Below are 20,139 nucleotides of genomic sequence, written 5' to 3'. Positions count from 1 at the left end.
GTCCTTTGTTCACCTGTTCGTTTTCCCACCTTTTGTGAGACTGAAAACATGTTATCATTGCTACTATCATCGCTATTGGATTATTAACTCTCTTTGTTCTTTTTTTGTTAAGGCTGCTCTAGGGCAGTAGTTTTTAACAGGGAGCCATTTTACCCCCTAGGGATATTTGGCAAAGTCTGGAGACATTCTGTTTCAACTCAGGGGGAAGGGTGCTACTGGCATCTCTTGGGTAGAGGCCAGAGATGTTGCTAAGCATCACACAATGCACAAGACAGTGCCCACGAAAAAGATTTATCCAACCCAAAATGTCAACAGTGCCAAGGCTGGCGGCACATCTCAGATTTATCACTGTCTTCCTTCAAATAATACCGTCATCACTTCATGTAATATAAGACATTTTAAGCATGTTGTTGCCATTCACTAGTAGCTGTGATACTGAACTCAACTAAACTACCTCTCTAGGTTCAATTTTCTTCATAAGGAAATTGGAAATAACTACCGCATAGACATTCTACGAAAATTAAAATAATGTAAGCAGAGAGTTTAGGATAGTGCCCCATATACTACAGCTGCTAACTTCTCCAAAAATTATTATGCTAACTGCTAACAAAGAAGATTTTAATTGATCTGAAATGAAGCAATAGGACATCCTTAAAGAGAATCCTAAGTGACCCACATTCCCACATGGTTTAACTTTTCTTACAAATGCCTCTTCTGTAGTTCTCTACCTCCAAAATGATGCTGAGACTTCACGCTACTGGACTGGCTGGCAAAGTATGGCTTAGAAGAGAATCTGAAGAATCTTTTAGCCTCTGATACGTAATCCCTTTTATTTACCTATATTTAATTGAAGACGTCTGTAGGTGGCGCCACACGACATGTAATTCAGGCTTAGAAATGTCAATAAAAATGTCTGTAAGGGAGAGAGCCCACGTAAACCTAGCAGGGGAATGCACATCAGCAGCTACAGAGCCACGCGAAATTAGGAACATAATGGAAATATGCTGCCGGACTTGACGAGGTGACAAAAGCTCTTTTCCCATAGAGCTTAATGAGCTCTGTTAGTCTTCAGCTTACAGAAATGTAAAAGGGTCAGCCCCACAGAGGGAAGTAACTGACTCTCCACACATGGCTCCATTCAAATGACAGCAGATCAAATGACTGACGTAATTACTATAACCTGACAATTTTGTTAGATTCATGTGGCAGTTCACCGTTTAGGACTTATAACAAAAGGACATGGTTCATTCACAGTAGTTTAGTTTTTGTGGGCAGAATGAAATTTAAAGTCTCCTTCATTTTCAACTGCAAACCTCATATATTTTACTGTCTCCACCTGAACTATTTTTCTTTTATTCAAAATTAGGTAAGGTATCAATATTTGGGTGTTACCCATATTTGCAATTTTCCTTCTCCAGCTGAAGCATAAGCTTAATGGCAAAATTAAACATTTAGAGAGTCTCAGCATTCTCCTGCCCTGGCTTTGTTTGGCTCTCAAGTTCTGCAAGGCAGCGCAGAAACAGAATCCTGAGCTCAGTGCTGCTGGAAATTCAGGGGCAGCAGCCACTAACTATGCCATCAGGTGGCCCCTGTGAAATTCCAAGCTAGAAACATATCAACAGAATGCCCTCAAAGTATTTCCCAAATACTTCAAGAAAAGAAAAGCACATTGGTCATCTTTAATTTTGATTCTTTTGCCTCCTCCATGTCCATAAGCCCAGTAAGAAAAAAGATCAATTTAGCCAAGGTAAAAATGTAACTCCAGATCATTAAATGGAAAAAGCAGATTAGACAGAAAATAACAGAAACTATCACTAAACTTTGATCATGATACTTTCCCTTCTACTTTTCACCGAAGACTTAAGCTTCTACACAACGATTCCCAATATTTAACACGAATAATAAGATGTAATCTTAAAAATATTTGTTTGGTACAACTCTAGGTATATGGTTGGTACCATTCCAAGCCCTATTTATACCTGAGAGCATCCAAAAATGAAAAAGACAAAGATCCTGATCTTAAGTAGCTACAATCTAGCTGGGAAGAGAGACTTAACCATATTGAGACATAAATATTAGACCTTGTGTGCTCTTAGCTAGTCCTGCCAGATTATGGGGAAAAGCTTGCTACTCTCAACCTTAGCTGTGCCTAGTTTACTTATTTATTCATTCATTCATTCAACAAATATTTATTCAGTGCCTCCTATATAGTACTTAACAATACATGGAAACACAAGGGAGCAAGAAAAACACGGTCCTTTCTCATTGAGCTTACATTTGAGAAAAGTCTGTTAGTGAGGACTATTGAAAAGCATCCTTGCCATTGTTTAGTAGCATCTTCAAACTGCTACTCTGCCCCAGTGAAGCAGTTATCAAGCTCCAGCTTCCTTATTTACTCCCTGTGCAGGTAAACTAATCCAGCCTCACTGCGTTCCTGCTCAAAACCCCTGTTCCTGGTTATTCCTCTGAGCTCTTGCTTAAATGAGCATCCAGCCTTAATTATCAACATTATCAACGTTATCTCTTCATCTAAGCTCCTGCCAGTGCCTTTTTTCCCCCAAGACTAGACCCTGTTTCCACATCAATTAGAGATTTCCCTGATGTACATCTCAGTCAAACACTGACTATAAGAGCCATCATCAAAAACCTACCAAGGTACCTCATTCTCCCCATGTGACTCCTTCGTGGAAGAACAAGAGGTAAAATAATTTAGCATTTTGTAGTTAATGCTAACATTTGGCGTATCTCCTTCCTAACTAATTTCTGTATACTTAAATTGTTTTTAAATTGAGATCTGCATGTATAATTTTGCAGCCTGCTTCTGCCTCTTAGTACAAGCAAAAGTATTTTACACTGCTATTTTTCATCAATGTATACGCATGAACATACATGCATGATCACTGTCTTAATGGCCACTGGGTGTTCTATCATATGGCCGGCTGCACCATGATTTATATGACCTTTTCCTACGGTTGAACATTTAAATTATTTATAAATTTTTGCCATTATAAATAATGCTGTAACAAACATATTTAAGCAAGTTTTGTCCCAATCTTTATTTCTCTGGCAGTGATTCCTAGACTAGAATTACTCAACCGCAAGGTATGCATTTCTATAAGATCTTTAATGTATATGACCAAACTGATTTCTATAAAGGATGAAGTTTAAAAACATCCCATCTCATCACATCTTCCCAAGCATTCACTTAAAAATAAAAAAGATATCTTGATAGTTAAAAAACTGTATATAACTGCTATTTTAAATTGCATTCCTTTGATTACTTATAAGATTAAACTTTAAAAAACACAGTACCATTTGTATTTCAGCTGATCAACTATCTGATAAAATCCAACCGAATATTATGTAAAAGAAAACACTGCATTTAAAAACGGTTTCTAAGAGATTATATTAAGTATAATAATCTTTTTATTACACTTTCCCAAATTGCCTCTTAACTACGTATGTCTTCATGAACCAAATCATGGATTTTTTTACAAAATCAGATCTAATTTTTTCATCCTTTCCTTTGTGATACTTCCCATTCTATACTTAGAAAGTGCTTCATCGATTAAAGAGTAGACTATATAGTTTACATTGTCTTCAAGTTTCTTATGGTACAGTTTTAATTTTTATTGCTTTTACACCAAACTCTATTTAAAATTCTGTGTGACAGGCATTGTACTCAGCGTTTACCACACATTATCTCATTTCATTTTAATAACCCTGTAAGTTATGTATTATTATTACCTCCATTTTTTAGATTAATTGAAAGATGAAATTACTTACTCATGGGTCACCCAAGGATCTCTCATTTCAAAGCCCAGGATCTTTCCAGGCTCTGTTTCCCCCTTGGTCCTGGACATTTAGAAAATGTAACCAAGCCTGGATGGTACTAGCCCCTCTGGTCTGCTCAATTTCCCCTGGAAATCATTCAAACTGGCCACCAGGAAGTCTCAAGGAGGCCACGAGGAGGCTGGGCCACACCACATAACAACAGTAGCTTCAATAATCATAGAATGCAATATTATGGAAGCAGAAAAGGGAACAACTGCCTCTATGTGGAGCGGTCAGAGAGGGCATCACAGAGGACACAGCATCTAGGCTCACCCTGAAGCGGGATATGATTTGAAGAGGCTGGGAGTGGGGAAGGGAACACAGAGTGAAGTAAACAATAGAGGCCAAAGGAAGGGCAAATGAAAGGCAGGGACAGAGTCTTATCATAGCCTGAAGCATAGCCTGAGAGAAGAATACAAAATATTAGTAAGATGTGAATAGTGCTTTATAAACCGCTCCCCTGCCCATTGCTTCATTTGAGAGGTAGAAATTATTTGCATTTTAAAGATGAGAAAGCTGAGGCTCAGGGAAGCTGCGACTGCCCAGTGTCACACGGCTAGTAAGTGAGGACCTGATCTTAACCCCAAGTTTGGTACCAAGTCCAATGTCCCTCCACACACCCAGCTGCTTCCCCTTTCCAACTCCTTTTTCAAAGCCTCATCCATCTTCTCCAAGTAACTCCTTATCAACCACAGCTCACACTGATAACTGGTTCTCTGATTATCTAAGAGTTTTCTTTATCTCACAATTTATCACTGGATTTTCAGTTCTAAATTGCAGAACCATTATGAGAATCAGATGAGAAAGTGAATCTGGCACCTAGAATCATGCCTGTGTTAAGATGAAGCTCAATACAAGGGAAGTCCTTTGCTCTTCCCTCATCAATTCATGGATTTTAAAAAGTTCTCTCAAACTAACTGAAACCTCCTTGATGACAGCCTCTGCCCAGACTTCTCCAGCTCTCCTTTAACACCAGGGCAGTTTACAGAGGATAAAGCCAATGTGAGACCGGCATGGGAGTAAGGAGATACAAAAAGGCTCTTTAAAATGGACTGACTTCATTCTACCTATTAAAATGAAGGCAATGACCTGCTGTGAAGGTCATTGCCCTCACAAAGCTCTGTAACTTATAGGAATTCTTATAAAGGAAAGTCTGCATTCATCTCATTACTGGTATTGAAGAATACATCATGACAAAATGATCACTCTTAAATTATCAAATAAATGCCTCACAAAAGATACCAATAGCAATTCTAATTTCAAGGTCAGTGAGTAATCTTACCTCCAAAGGTGAGCTGCAAAGGAATCTTGTGAACTGCAGAGTCACATATGAATAGAATCCGTTTCATCCAATAAATGAGCAGCAAAAGAGAACACACAAAAAAAGGAAAAATTATTACAAAATTTTTCAAAAAGAGCACATAAAGTGAACCTAAATGTCTATATATAGTTAACGTTTCATACATTGTATCATTCATTCACAGACTACAGAAAAGTTCAATCTAGCCCATAGTAGGTACCCAACTATGTGAACGAGTTTAAATAAACATTTTTCAAAATCTGTATAAAAACAAACACAGCACAACAAATTCGTCCTAAAATATTTTGCTTTTTAAAGTTTTATCTCACAACCCCTATATAATAAAACATTCTCCAAGGGAGGAATCAGCAATCTTCCTAATCATAAATGCCACAGGCAAAGTTAGGTAAATGCCAAGAGAAGAAAAAGATATAAACCAAAGGGGAAACCAAGAAAAGAGAGAAATTAAAAAGTCAAGACCAGGAGAGGAGGTTGGGTGAGTGAGAGTGAAAGAAAGGGGAAGTTATTTCTCTGGTACCCAGGCTGTGATGTTTACACTGTTATGCCCCTTCCTCTTTTTTTCAGCCCCATATGCATATTTTTTCTCTCTGCTCTCTCTTTCTCTGACACAAATAGAGCCTTATAAATTTCATCTGAAAATAAGTGTTACATGCTGACTGTTTCTCAGCATTTAAATAAAGAAACTAATTTTGGAGCTGGGGAGGAGCCATGAAAAAATGACAAAGCAAATCGTAGATTAGCTCTGAAATGAGGACTGTCACATTACTTCATACACATTCATGATGGTAATTCATAATGTTTCCTTAGATGTTATTTACAAAATCAACACTTCAAATCCTTTGAGATGTATTGTAATAATAAAAAAAAAACCCAAGTAATATAAACTCTGGATCTTACTGAATACAAATTAACTACAATAAAATGCAATGGCAGGTCTGTTTCCAAGCACTCTTGAACTTCCTCTCCACAACAAACCTAGCTAGTACTCACTGGGAATACCAATAATTTGATTCTCTTTTAGAGGTACACACTGAAATATTTCTCAATGAAATTACATGATATCTGGGATTTCCTTCAAAATCACTGGGGGGTTGGGAGGAAAGTAATGGTGGGGAATGCACAGATAAAACAAGAAGAGTCATTATATTAAACTAGTGAGGACAGGAGATGAATATGTGAGGACTCATTATACAATTCTCTCTACTTTGTGAATGTTTAAAGTTTTCATAATAAAGCTTAAAAAATATATCAGACACTTCCTCCCCCCAAAACTAAAGCAAATATTTTCCTAAAAGACTACTAGTGCATGCCAAAGCCATGTAATTAACTAGTAAGTATCATCTAGGCCTTAGATGACAGGGTATACTAAAATAAAGGCACCGTAAGATTTTTTTCTTAATTTAAATGATATTAATATGCAATTCAATTATATTAACTGTTAGGAGAAATTTCTGAAAGTGCAGGATACACCAAATTTTAAAATTTCATAATGCTGATATGAAGCACATAATTCTATTGAAATTTAAAGTGCAACCTTTGTGGTCTTGGATTCTTTTCACATTAGCCTAACATAAAACAATCTCTGCCCTTCCTCGCAAGAATAGAAAGTAATACTTGAAAGACTACCCAGTTTTAATAGTGGAGAAAAATGAGGCATGGTGCATTTTTATTTTAAAATGAGAAATTTGCTACTGTAGGGTTTCCGTGCTTTTCTCCAGTATGTGCATGTTAACTATATTATACATACTACATTTAGAGTTTAGAAGTGCTTCTGGTTCAGTACTTAATGCATCAATTATGATGGAAGTGTGAAATAAAATTCATATTTTATGGCAAGATAAGAAAAGTTTAAACATAAAAAATTTTTCTCTGTCCTTTGGCCTCCTCTCTCCCCTCTAATGTACACTGTGTATCTGCATTATGCATCCACCAAACCTCCTCAACAATAAAGCACAACATTCTCCCAGCACCCATAAGACAACTCCTTAAAAGATAACATTCCATCTTGATCTTGTAAGGGGTCACACAACCCATCACTTTGTACTTGCAGATCTGGATTGTGTAAGTCAATAAGACATCATTTAATGTACAGGCCCCTGTGTCAAAAAACTTCTGTAACTGTGCTTTGACTTCTAACGGCCAGAACAGTTCTTGGAGCTTTCTGAGAGGCTGTTCCCAGGTTATAATCCTCAATTTAGCTTGAATAAAATTTTCCATTTCTTTCTTAGATTGACCAGACTGATTAATTTTTCATCTGACAGAAGTCACTTTAAATAATGATAGAGTAGCACATACTCTCCAAGAAAACTATTGTCTCCTTGAAGCTCCAATAATTTACATACGTCTTTGTCATGTACATATGTAACATTCCTGTCACAGTTTTTTTCAAAACAGACCTAAAAATTCTTTTCCTGTTTGAAGCTGCCAAAACATGAAATATATAAATACAGTTCTCAATCAGCAAAGCAGTATAAACAGAATAACAAATCACAAGGCACACATTCACTATCCTATTCACAGGACATGAAAAAGGCTGAAAAATGCTTCTTCTAGTTAGTGGACCAGAAAAACCCATTGCTATTTTCCCTTCAGTTAATTACTTAGTAAATTCTTTCATAATGAAATGACGCATATTATATTCAGTCGAAAAGAAGGTAATACTTTGAAAAACAACAATCATAAAACAGCAAATATAACTGCAAAATACATTTTGTATATACACTGAAATTGATAACAGAAATAGACACCTTTTAACAAACACCACGGTGATGTTAGATCAGTATCAAGAATGGCTCAATTCTGCTGTGAATCTAAAACTTCTCTAAAAAAAATAAAGCCTGTTATAATGTAGGGGAGCAGAATTTGCCACCCCAAAATGTGTCTCTTTGGAATATTATCTTAAGCTGGTTATTTTCTAAGAAACAGCAGAATTGGAGAAAACTCTGAAAACCAAGTAGGAGTTGTCCCTTTGCAAGAAAACATTTACATTAGTAATGGAAATATTTTGTAAGGGTGTCTCCCTTGCTGTATCTGGAGGACGAGGAAAATGTAACCAACCTGCCAAATACATAGAAATAAAAACAGCAAATTAGGTGACAGAGGAATATGTTTCAAACAAAGCAACAAGATAAAACTCCAGAAGAAGAATTAAGTGAAGTAGAGATAAGCAATCTATCTGATAAAGAGTTCAAGGTAATGATCATAAAGATGCTCAAAGAACTCGGGAGAAGAATGGATGAACGGAGTGAGGAGTTCGATGTTTTTAACAAAGAAAAAATATAAAATATAAAAAAGAACCAAACAGAGGTGAAGTGTACAATAACTAAAATAAATAATACACTATGGGACTTCCCTGGTGGTCCAGGGGATAAGACTCCATGCTGCCAATGCAGGGGGCCCGGGGTTCAATCCCTGGTCAGGGAACTAGATCCCACGTGCCCCAACTAAGAGTCCGCATGCCACAACTAAAAGAGCTCACTTGCCACAACTAAAGATCCCGCATGATGCAAGGAAGATCCCATGTGTCGCAACTAAGACCCAGCACAGCCAAATAAATAAATATTTTTAAAAATAATAACAGTAATACACTATAAGGAATCAACAGTAGATTAGATGATACAGAGGAAGAGATGGGCAAGTTGGAAGATAAACAGTGGAAATCACCAAAGCTAAACAGGAAAAAGAAAGAAGAAAAAAAAGAAATGAGGACAGTTTAAGAGACCTCTGTAACAGCATCACATGTACTAACATTCTCATTTGTAGGGGTCCCAGAAGGAGAAGAGAGAGAGAGACAGAGAGACAGAGAGAGAGAGAGAGAAAGGGGCAGAGAACATATGTCAATACATAATAGCTGAAAACTTCCCTAACCTGGAAAAGGAATCAGACATCCAAGTCCAGGAAGCACAGACAGCCCAAACAGGATCAACCCAAAGAAGACCATACAAAGACACACCATACTTAAAATGGCAAAAATTAAAGATAAAAGCTACAACAAAGGAGGCAAGAAGGCAAGACTATACAATGGGGAAAAGACAGCCTCCTCAATAAACTGTGTTGGGAAAACTGGACAGCTACATGTAAAAAAATCAAACTGGACTACTCTCTCACATCATGCACAAAAATAAATTTTAAATGGATTAAAGACTTAAATTTATTTTTTAAAATATTTTATGAAGTATAGTTGATTTACAATGTTGTGTTAATTTCTGCTGTATAGCAGTGGTTCAGTTATACATATATGTATATTCTTTCTCATATTCTTTTCCATTCTGGTTTATCACAGGATACTGAATACACTTCCCTGTGCCATAGAGTAGGACCCTGCTGTTTATCCATCCTCCACATACTAGTTTGCAACTGCTAATCCCACACTGCCAGTCCTTCCCCTGCCCCGGCAACCACAAGTCTCTTCTCTATGTAAAGACTTACATTTAAATGTAAGATCTGAAACCACAAAACTTCTAGAAGAAAACACAGGCAGTACACTCTTTGACATCAGTCTTAGTAATATATTTTTGGATATGTCTCCTCAGGCAAGGGAAATAAAAGCACAAATAAACAAATAGGACTACATCAAACTAAAAAGCTTTTTGCACAGAGAAGGAAACTATCAACAAAGCAAAAAGGCCACCTACTGAATGGGAGAAGATATTTGCAAACAATATATCTGATACAGGGTTACTACCCAAAATATACAATTCAACATCAAAAAAAGAAATACCCTGATTAAGAAATGGGCAGAGGACCTGAAATGACATTTTTCCAAAGAAGACATACAGATGGACAACAGGCACACGAAAAGATGCTCAACATCACTAATCATCAGGGAAATGCAAATCAAAACCACAACGAGATATCATCTCACACCTGAAATGACTGTTATAAAAAATACAACAAACAACAAGTGCTGGCAAGGATGTGGCAAAAAGGGAACCCACGTGCACTGTTGGTGGGAATGTAAACTGGTGCAGCCACTATGGAAAATAGTATGGAGATTCCTCAAACAAAAACAGAAGTACCATCCAATCTAGCAATTCCACTCCTGGGTATTTATCATGAGAAAACACTAATTCAAAAAGATATATGCACCCATATGTTCACTGCAGCATTATTTACAACAGCCAAGACATGGAAGCAACCTAAGTTGCTTAACAGATGAACAGATAGGGCAATGTGGTACACACACACACACATACATACACACACATGATGGATTTTTTTTTTTTTTTGGTTGCACCGTGCAGCATGCAGCATGTGGAATCTTAGCTCCCTGACCAAGGATCAAACCTGTGCCCCTTACAGTAGAAACACGAAATCTTAACCACTGTACCACCAGGGAAGTCCCCGCACAATGGAATATTACTCAGCCATAAAAAAAAATGCAATCTTTCAATCCCTTTCCATCTTTCAAACTAAGATCCCACAAGCTGTGCAGCCTTAATTAAAATAAAATGAAATCTTGCCATTTGCAACAAATGGATGGACCTAGAGGGTATTATGATAAGTGAAAGAAGTCAGAGAAAGACAAATACAGTATGATTTCACTTATACGTGGAACCAAAAAAACAAATGAACAAACATAAACAGAAAAAGTTATAGATACAGAGAACAAACAGTTGGTTGCCAGAGGGGAGGAGCATGGAGGGAGGAGAGAAACAGGTGACGGAGGTACAAACTTCCAGTTGCAAAATAAATGAGTCACAGGTATGAAATGTACAATGTGTGGAATACAGTCAGTAATAGTGTAACACCTTTGTACGGTGACAGACCATAACTAGAATTATCATGGTGGTCATTTTGAAATGCATAAAAATATCAAATCACATGTTGTGTTAACAGGAACTAACACAGTATTGTAGGTCAATTATACTTCAACAATAAACAAGCAAACTCATAGGAAAAGAGATCAGATTTGTGGTTAGAAGAGGCAGAGGTGGGGGGAAGGGAAACTGGATGAAGGCAGTTAAAAAGTACAAACTTCCAGTTATAAGATAAGTAAGTACTAGAGTTGTAATGCACAACATGATAAACATAATTAACACTGCTGTATGCTATATATGAAAGTTTTCAATAGAGTAAATCCTAAGAGTTCTCACTGCAAGGAAATAATTTTTTTCTGTTTGTTTAATTTTGTGTCTTTATGAGATGATGGATGGTCACGAAGCTTATTAAGATCATCATTTCATGATGTTGTCAGTCAAATCATTATGCTGTACAACTTAAACTTATACAGTGCTGTATGTCAGTTATTTTTCAATAAAACTGGAAGAAAAAAAATAAAAAGAGGGGCTTCCCTGGTGGTGCAGTGGTTAAGAATCCACCTGCCAATGCAGGGGACACGGGTTCAAGCCCTGGGCCGGGAAGATCCCACATGCCGCGGAGCAACTAAGCCCGTGCACCACAACCACTGAGCCTGCGTTCTACAGCCCACGAGCCACAACTACTGAAGCCCGTGTACCTAGAGCCCGTGCTCCACAATATGAGAAGCCACCGCAATGAGAAGCCCGCATGCAGCACAACAAAGAGTAGCCCCCGCTCGCTGCAACTAGAGAAAGCCCGCGTGCAGCAGCGAAGACCCAATGCAGCCATAAATAAATAAATAAATAAATAAATAAATAAATAAATAAATAAATTTAGTTTCAAAAATTAATAAAAAATAAAAAGAGAAAAGGGATACACACAGATCAATGCTATTACTATATAGTCACTTACTGACCTTGCTTCTCCTGCAGCATTCCTACTCACCACTCCTAGTACCATTATTCTATTCATCATCGGTAACCTGTCTCATAATACCTTCTCATTCCTTTCAGAGAAGTACCTAATGCTTACCAAAATTTTCTAAACAGTTTTCCAAGAACACAAAATTGTAGTTAAACCTCCTGTCAGTTACAATCAGTAAATTCTTTTTCCAAGGCTTGTTATTAACCATGCCAGTTACCGGGGGCAGGGTGGGGTGGGGGACTAAACAGGAGAGAAGAATACACACTACCAATTTTGTCAAAATATCCCAGTAAAACTATAATCAACCATTTATCTTTGTAATGGAAAATATTCAACACATAAGTAATTTAAGCTAATATCTTCCTGAAATGTCTTTTCTATTTAATAAGGAACCATGTTAAATTCCTATATAAAGAAGAAGGAACACTCAACAGCATTTTTTCAAGATAAGCCACAATTTTTTCCCCTAAACCAAAGAACATCAGTGAGGTGTACCTATTTGTCAAAGTGGAATTCTAAGTCTTACAACTGCTCATATGGATTATCCAGAATTTCCCTGCATTAACAAAATACTTCTGCTGGTCCTGTTCCCTTAGCCTTTCACCCTAGTATATGTACTTTCTTACAAATTGTTAGAGGACAAGTCTGACTACATTAGTCTATAATCTAATAATTTATTTAAAATTTTATAATGATCAACCTAAATCATACCTCAATGTAAAATATTAAGGTTTTTGTTTTTATTGGAGTATAGTTGCTTTACAATACTGTGTTAGTTTATACTGTACAGCAAAGTGAATCAGCTGTACATATACATATATCCCCTCTTTTTTGGATTTCCTTCTCATTTAGGTCAGCACAGAGCACTGACTAGAGTTCCCTGTGCTATACAGTAGGTTCTCACTAGTTATCTACTTTATACAGAGTATCAGTAGTACATATATGTCAATCCCAATCTCCCAATTTTCTATCCAGATTTTGGAAGCTTTAATTAAGAGTCTAAATTACATTAAGTTAAACTCTCTCCCCACCCCATTTAAAAAGTCATCAACAGAATGAAAATTAAATCTGTACTTAATAGCAAGTCAAAACTAAGGTTTGAGAACTAAGACCCTGTTTATCCTAATTTTAGTAAAAAGAGCTGATTCAGGTAATTCTGTAAATTCATTTTTACATCTATTCCCTATTCCATTTGTTAGCAATGCAGCTGAAAAGAAATAACCGCTTGTACTACCTTTTTTGGTTAGACCCAGAACCTTGGACAGGACATTAAGCTTCAATAAATCTTAAAAGATGAAAATGAAAACCTAATTTACATTCTAACATATTTAAACCTATGTCTTCTGAGCCATTAAATCTCCTTTTTTGCTGATGGAAAGAACAGTGATCTAAGAATTAGTCTGGAATCTCACCAGCTCTAGCTACTTGAGTACTTAATTTAGGTCTTAGTTTTCTATCTACAAAATGATTTCAGCCTAATCACTTTTACCAGTGGTATCCTGTGGCATGCCAAGTTCCCAAAACACTCTCTAAAAAATGATTCCATGGCCCAATAAGTTTGGGAAATGCCGCAGACTATTGCTGCCTCACCTCCCCTTCATCTTAGAGAAGTACAAGGTATACTGACAAATTACAGGCCCTGAGAATTCCTGCAGTCAAACAAAAAACCCTAGAAGATGAATAAGTTCTGGGGATCTAAAGCACAGCACTGTGATTATACAGAACAATACTGTACTATATACTTGAAAGTTGTTAAGAGAGTAGGTCTTGAATGTTATCACCACAAAAGAGAAATGGTAATTATGTGACATGATGGAAGTGTTGGCTAACTCTATGGTGGTAACAATATTGCAACATACCTATATCAAATGAATATGCTGTACACCTTAAAGGTACACAACATTACATAACTATATCCCAATATAGTTAGAAAAACAAAAAACCCTTCAATTTCATTTAATCTAGTGCTTTCCAAAGTTTCATAACCAAAGAGATCTGTTTGTTGGTTGGTTTTTAATTTCATGTAACATTTATTAACATTCCACAGAACCAATATTCCACAAAACTCATTCTAAGAAACACTGGCCCCTGCCAACTCTGAATCGTTTTCCCCAGTTTATACTTAATAGAAATGCTCACTGAAAATACTCAGTATGGCTGTTTACAGTGTCAGAAAAATCTCATATAAACTATCAATGAATCAATGGCTCTTTTCCCCCCTTTAAAAGTCATGGTCCCTACCCAATAATATCCCTCAAGGGGATCCTTGCGATATTTAGCACTTTGGATTGGTGAAGGGACTAATGCTCAAGCCCACACCATGGAAGGAACTGTAACAAATGCCTCTTTAAGGATTAACATCGGCCCAGAATCACAAAAGTCCATAACGCAAACACACAGAGCGAGCTATAAATATTTTGCTCATAGTGTTGAATCCAGTTTGCTAATGCACATCCTAATTAGTGAGCTACTTCAGTGCGTATTCTTTTACTCCTTGCAATGCTCTCCCCAATTTCTAACCGCAATAGAGATTTGGGCTATAATTAAGTCATTCACTAACACCTACCTCATGTGTTCACTATAATAACTGTATATTTTATAAACAGTGGCTCTGTATCTATTAACACAAATAGTATACATTTGAACTTACTAATTATTTACTACCTCCAACTTTGGCGTTCCTGTTTCTAAAATTAAAAGGTTAAGTTTGAAACATGAATCTATAAATCCAGAAAACAATGTCCTAAGTCTATAGCTTGAAGAGCTATCCTCAAAGAGAACGGAATCTAAAAGAATTTTGTTGCTTTTCAACATTACCAGCAGTGAACAAAATCACCATGAACAGAGTTCACGTCAAAATGCAAAGAAAAGGAGTTCTTGGCAAAGTCACCAAAAGGAATACCCACTAAAGAAAGACTCAAGTGCTGGTGACATCATGTGCTGAGAACAGAACTGTTTGCTTCTCTAATGGGAGAATCATTCTACCACGGGACCCTATGACCTAAAGACCTGCTTGTTTACAACATCAACTAAGTTAAGGACAAGCACAAAATATTAAAATATCTCATAAGAAGTGTGGAAATAATTTCAGAAGTGTGTTTAAAAGAAAAAGTACCTTAGGACTTCTTTAAAGTCAACATTGGGACCAGAATTTTATGTAGTAAGAGAAATCCTTAAATCTGTTGCTTTCTTAATCTATAAACTGTGTTCAAAAATGCAACAAAATGGAAGGACTTCCCTGGTAGCGCAGTGGTTAAGATCCTGCCTGCCAATGCAGGGGACACGGGTTCGAGCCCTGGTCTGGGAAGATCCCACATGCCACGGAGCAACTAAGCCCGTGCGCCACAACTACTGAGCCTGTGCTCTAGAGTCCGCAAGCCACAACTACTGAAGCCCACACGCCTAGAGCCGGTGCTCTGCAACAAGAGAAGCCACGGCAAGGAGAAGCCGCAACAAGAGAAGCCACGGCAAGGAGAAGCCCATGTACTGCAATGAAGAGTAGCCCCTGCTCACCACAATTAGAGAAAGCCCACAGGCAGCCACGAAAACCCTACGCAGCCAAAAACAAATAAACTTAAAAAAAAAAAAGCAACAAAATGGAAACACTTTAAAATTACATTTTTCTAAAAATAATATTTTCTTAGGTATTGAGTATAGGTATTTCCAGATTGGGAAAGATATTTGGAATATACTTATACAGGCAGCCCTCCAAGTTCCGTATCCACAGACTCAACCAACCACGGATGGAAAATATATATTTTTTAATTCCAGAAAGTTCCCAAAAGAGCACATACATATGTGAAAATTCAATAAGCTGTACATCCAAGATTTGCACACCTTAATTTTAAAAAAGGAAATAAAAAGAAAAAAAATTATTGAATTTCTCCTAGGGATTTTTCCTAAAAATCACTGAAACCACAGAATTTTACAGTTAAGAGGAATCCTGGCAGTTATCTAGTCCAACAGCTTTAGTTTACATCTAGATAAACTGAGGTCCAGAAATGTTCATTAGTTTACAGTCAGTTAGCAACAAAACTAGGATTAGAACCTAGAAGCTTTTTCCAATCCACGTTTCCCTTCATTATATCAATGACTAAACACCACCATTAATCAGAATTCACCAAGGAGGCAATAAAGCCCAAAGATACCAAGTCTCAGTGTTATAAAACAACATTAAAATGTGGTGATATATAGGTGTTCAGGTAACAAGGAAACAAAGTAACAAGTCTACAGCAAAACATATAAATTTTTACGATAATGAAAATCAGCCAATGGATGGCAGAAAGAAAGGGGAGATTAAAAAAACAAAACACTCATAAGCGACATGGACAAGACAGGAGATGCACCATGCCTTGCTTTCCAGCCTCACCGACGTTCCTGCTGCTCTGCGAACACGTCGTGCCTGAAACGTACCTCCCAGAGATACGCACGGGTGCATGCTCTCCATGCAGGTGTCTGCCAAGCAGCCCCTCTCCTCAGACGCCTCTCCTGACATCTTCATATAATTATCACCACCACCTCTGTCCCTCACCTCTTCTTCACTTTTCCTGTTAGCGTGTACTATACCGACACTGTACTGCATACTTACTTGTTTATTCATCCTCCTCACTAGCATATCATCTCCCTGAGGTTAAGAACGTTTCTCTCTTGTTCACTGCCCAGAGTCTAAAATGATGCCTGGCACATAGTAGGGACTCAACAAATATTTGCTGCTTAAATGCCTAGATGCATTCATTCATTTGTGAATTGGATTAATCAATTCATAAACGAATAAATGAATATCCATATTCTGCTCTTTCTCCCTATGTGTCTTCATGGCCCCTGGCTACTTTGCAAAATCGTGTCATTTGGTCAAGGTGAGATGCCACAAACAGAGAGAAGCAGTCACCAGTAACCAAGAGCTGATCTCTGTGAAGAAACGGCCTGTGCCCTTCTCATTAGCTCTCCTCAGGACCACCTATGTCCTCAATACACTCCTTTAATTTCCTGCAGGGAAACTTCCGGTATTATTTTTGAGGAGCAACTATTCAAAAGATTATTGAGGACAAAACTAGGTATCACTTAAATGGCACTAAGTTGGTAAAAGAATTCAAATTGACCTTGAAAAACTGGGTGTCTTCCAAAAATCTGCATGACATGAATTAGGGATAAACAGAAAATACCACAAAACTTAGAAATAAAGTCTCTTAGCAGGAGAGCACAGTCAAAACAAAATTTATTTTAAAAGCTCTCTAGTCAAAGTACTAAGAAAATGAATATATTATCAGCAATTTAATTATTATTGAAAATACTTGATTATATTAACACATTAATAATGGTTATAGGTACTGCTTGCATACTTATCAGACCAACTGATCCCAAGCAAGATCAAATATCTCCACATCATGCCAGGTAACATATATTTCCATTACTCTTTAATATTATTGGGATTTTAACATTTTAAACATTAATGCAAACTTATAAAAAGAAGTTTCTGAAAATAGCGGTTAAGCTAAAATGTGCAGAGGACCGTGTCTTATTCATCTACACATCCCCAGGACCTACCACAGTAACTGGAACATGCAAGGAATTAAATATTTATATGATTGGTTGAATAGAAGAATCACATTCCTCCACAGCCCAGGAGAAAGAAACATGGGAGCCATTCCAAGAGTAAAACTTTGAGCTATTTCTAGAATGACTGTCGCAGAAAAGCCAACATGTATGTTATTTTACAGACAACATTTACAGACCTACACAAATATATCCCCTATTTTTTTTGCATATTTAAATATTCTGGATTTTTAAAATCACATATATAATGTATATATTTACTTTTATAATTAACTACTGACTAGAAGCAAATCAACTGCTTTTTAATCATGCAAGCAGTTAGCTAAACTTATTTGGCATATCATATGAATTTCCACAGCAAAAACACAAACTTTCCCTGTTTAGGCCAGTCCTCAATAGGTGGCATTGTTCACTTGTCAAGTCATTACCAGGAGGTCATAAAACTTGAGCCTCCTCAGGCTTAATGGAAAAAGCAGACCTAAAATACAAAAACTAAAGACAAACGGCAATGGTGCTCTCAACGAGATGATCTCTAACACACGAGCTCTGCACTCACTACAATGTGCTTAACTCATAGGGGTCAATTTCTCAACACTCTCTCTCAGCTTTTACTTCTTATAGAAGGACCACTGTCAAGAGCTTTGACATCATATGAATTTTCCTTTGGCTTCACGTCACAAGTTTCAAGAACACTATTTTCTTACTTGCAGTTTTCCATTTGGCAAAAATGAGTTCTCTCTCCATCTGTTTCTTTCTTTTTCTTTTTTTTTAATGTATTTATTTTTATTTATTTTTGGCTGCGTTGGGTCTTTGTTGCTGCGTGTGGGCTTTCTCTAGTTGCAGTGAGCGGGGGCTACTCTTTGTTGCGGTGCGTGGGCTTCTCTTGTTGCAGAGCAGGGGCTCTAGGTGTGCGGGCTTCAGTAGTTGCAGCGCGTGGGCTCAGTAGTTGTGGCTCGTGGGTTCTAGAGTGCAGGCTCAGTAGTTGTGGCGCATGGGCTTGGTTGCTCCACAGCACGAGGGATCTTCCCAGACCAGGGCTCGAACCCGTGTCCCCTGCATTGGCAGGAGGATTCTTAACCACTGCACCACCAGGGAAGCCCTCTAGCTGTTTCTTAAAAATAGTCAACTCAGCTGCCCATTCATTCAATGAATGTTCACTAGGCATCTACTCCATTCCTGGCACTCAGAATTGTATATTCCTTCTGACTCTGACACAGTATTTTATAAGTTGGTTTATGAGCACAAAGTATACCATAGATTATGGTAGTTTAATACAATATAGCTAATTTTTCAAAAGGAGAGATCTAGTCACAAAATAAGCAAGAAGCTCCATCACCAGAGTTAAGGCACAGGAACATCCATAGTTCCTTTGTTTCCAGTTCAAAGTAAAGCAGTTAAGAAGTATACATATATAGCTTCACCAAATGACATGTTTTATAGATTTTATGTGGTATAATAGTATTTTAAAGACTAAAATCACATGTTGATGAACCAAACTGAACGGTTTTGAGTATTATTACTTTTTTCCTTTGAAAGAACTAATTCTAATTTAATATTAAAATTTAAAACATATAAGATCTTTTAATTCAAACAGATATAAGAATTAAATGGAAAAACAAACAACAAAGAAAAATATAATTTAATTTGCGAATGTTGGCTGGATGGACCAGAAGTATCCCTTGTTTGCCCTTGACCTTGGTGTCTCTGATGCTTCCTAATGGTGTTATCACCCTCCCCATCCTACCATCTCAAGTTTAGTCAGAGGTTATTTAGCCAAGCACCTTTACCTTGACCTAATCCTCACAACAAACCCCATGCGATGCTCCCCCCAAGTTTCCACGTGAGGAACCTGAAGAGTGGAAAGCCGAGGGAGCAGGAAGCTGCTCAAAGCCACACGGGTACTAAGTGGAGACAATGAGAGTGAAGGCAAGAGTGCCCGATCAGAGACCACAGGGTCACACGTGACACTACTCAGCCTTCCTGTCGTCAGTATTCTTATCCAAAATGTCTAGAATTATAACCACACAGGCGCTGTCTACTAGTACTGGTGTCATCTTCACACTGCTCAAACCAGATCATTTATCACAGGGCTCATCTCTCCTCCTACAGCTGGTTAATCAAGTATCAACGTCCACTTCATGCCACACGTTCCATCTGACACCGAACACCCTGCTTCACTGTCTCATTCCTCAGCTTCCAGAAGACAATATAAATATGTACATATTAACTATAATGGTTACTGTTATACTGTTATACCTTAACTAGAGGTCAATTATCAAACTACTCTAGAATTTCAGACATTCAAATCCCAGAAGAAAGCAATAAAGGTTAAAATGAGGACTCAGAAAGGCATGTCCTAATGCTTATGTCCCCAACGTGCAAAAGAATCCCTCCAACTCCCTTTGCCATTTTCCCCTTGACTATTACTTTACCAACAATAAACTTGGCGATCTAGTTTCCAAGCCAGTAACTAATACAGCCACTCCTCCCTTATACCTGCTCTTCTCTTCCTTAACACTTAACACTACTGGGTAATCTGCTCATCCAGGGTGCTTACTCTTTAATGATTAACTCTGGTCACTCCCTCCCACTCCAGAATGTGAGCTCCACAAGAGCACGGGATCTTCATCTGATTTATCCACTCATTTGCTAACTGTAGCAAATACCGCTCGGACACTACCAGGCACATAGTATATGCTCAGTAAATA

General features: G+C 37.5%; 1 protein-coding gene across 10 annotated transcripts in view; it reads right to left on the bottom strand.

The window, feature by feature from the left end:
- ATE1 (arginyltransferase 1) overlaps positions 1–20,139 on the bottom strand; it is a 163,508-nt gene that overhangs the window by 108,389 nt on the left and 34,980 nt on the right. For all 10 annotated transcript variants that reach the window (XM_057530771.1, XM_007173220.3, XM_057530773.1 and 7 more), the window contains one exon: positions 5,117–5,149. In XM_057530771.1, the coding sequence (XP_057386754.1) occupies positions 5,117–5,149 (33 nt within the window). The remainder of the gene's footprint in view (positions 1–5,116; positions 5,150–20,139) is intronic.

This window comes from Balaenoptera acutorostrata, chromosome 16, assembly GCF_949987535.1.
Source record: "Balaenoptera acutorostrata chromosome 16, mBalAcu1.1, whole genome shotgun sequence".
Lineage (NCBI taxonomy): Eukaryota > Metazoa > Chordata > Mammalia > Artiodactyla > Balaenopteridae > Balaenoptera > Balaenoptera acutorostrata.
Note: the sequence above shows the minus strand (reverse complement) of the source record. Positions and strands in the feature narration are given on the sequence as shown.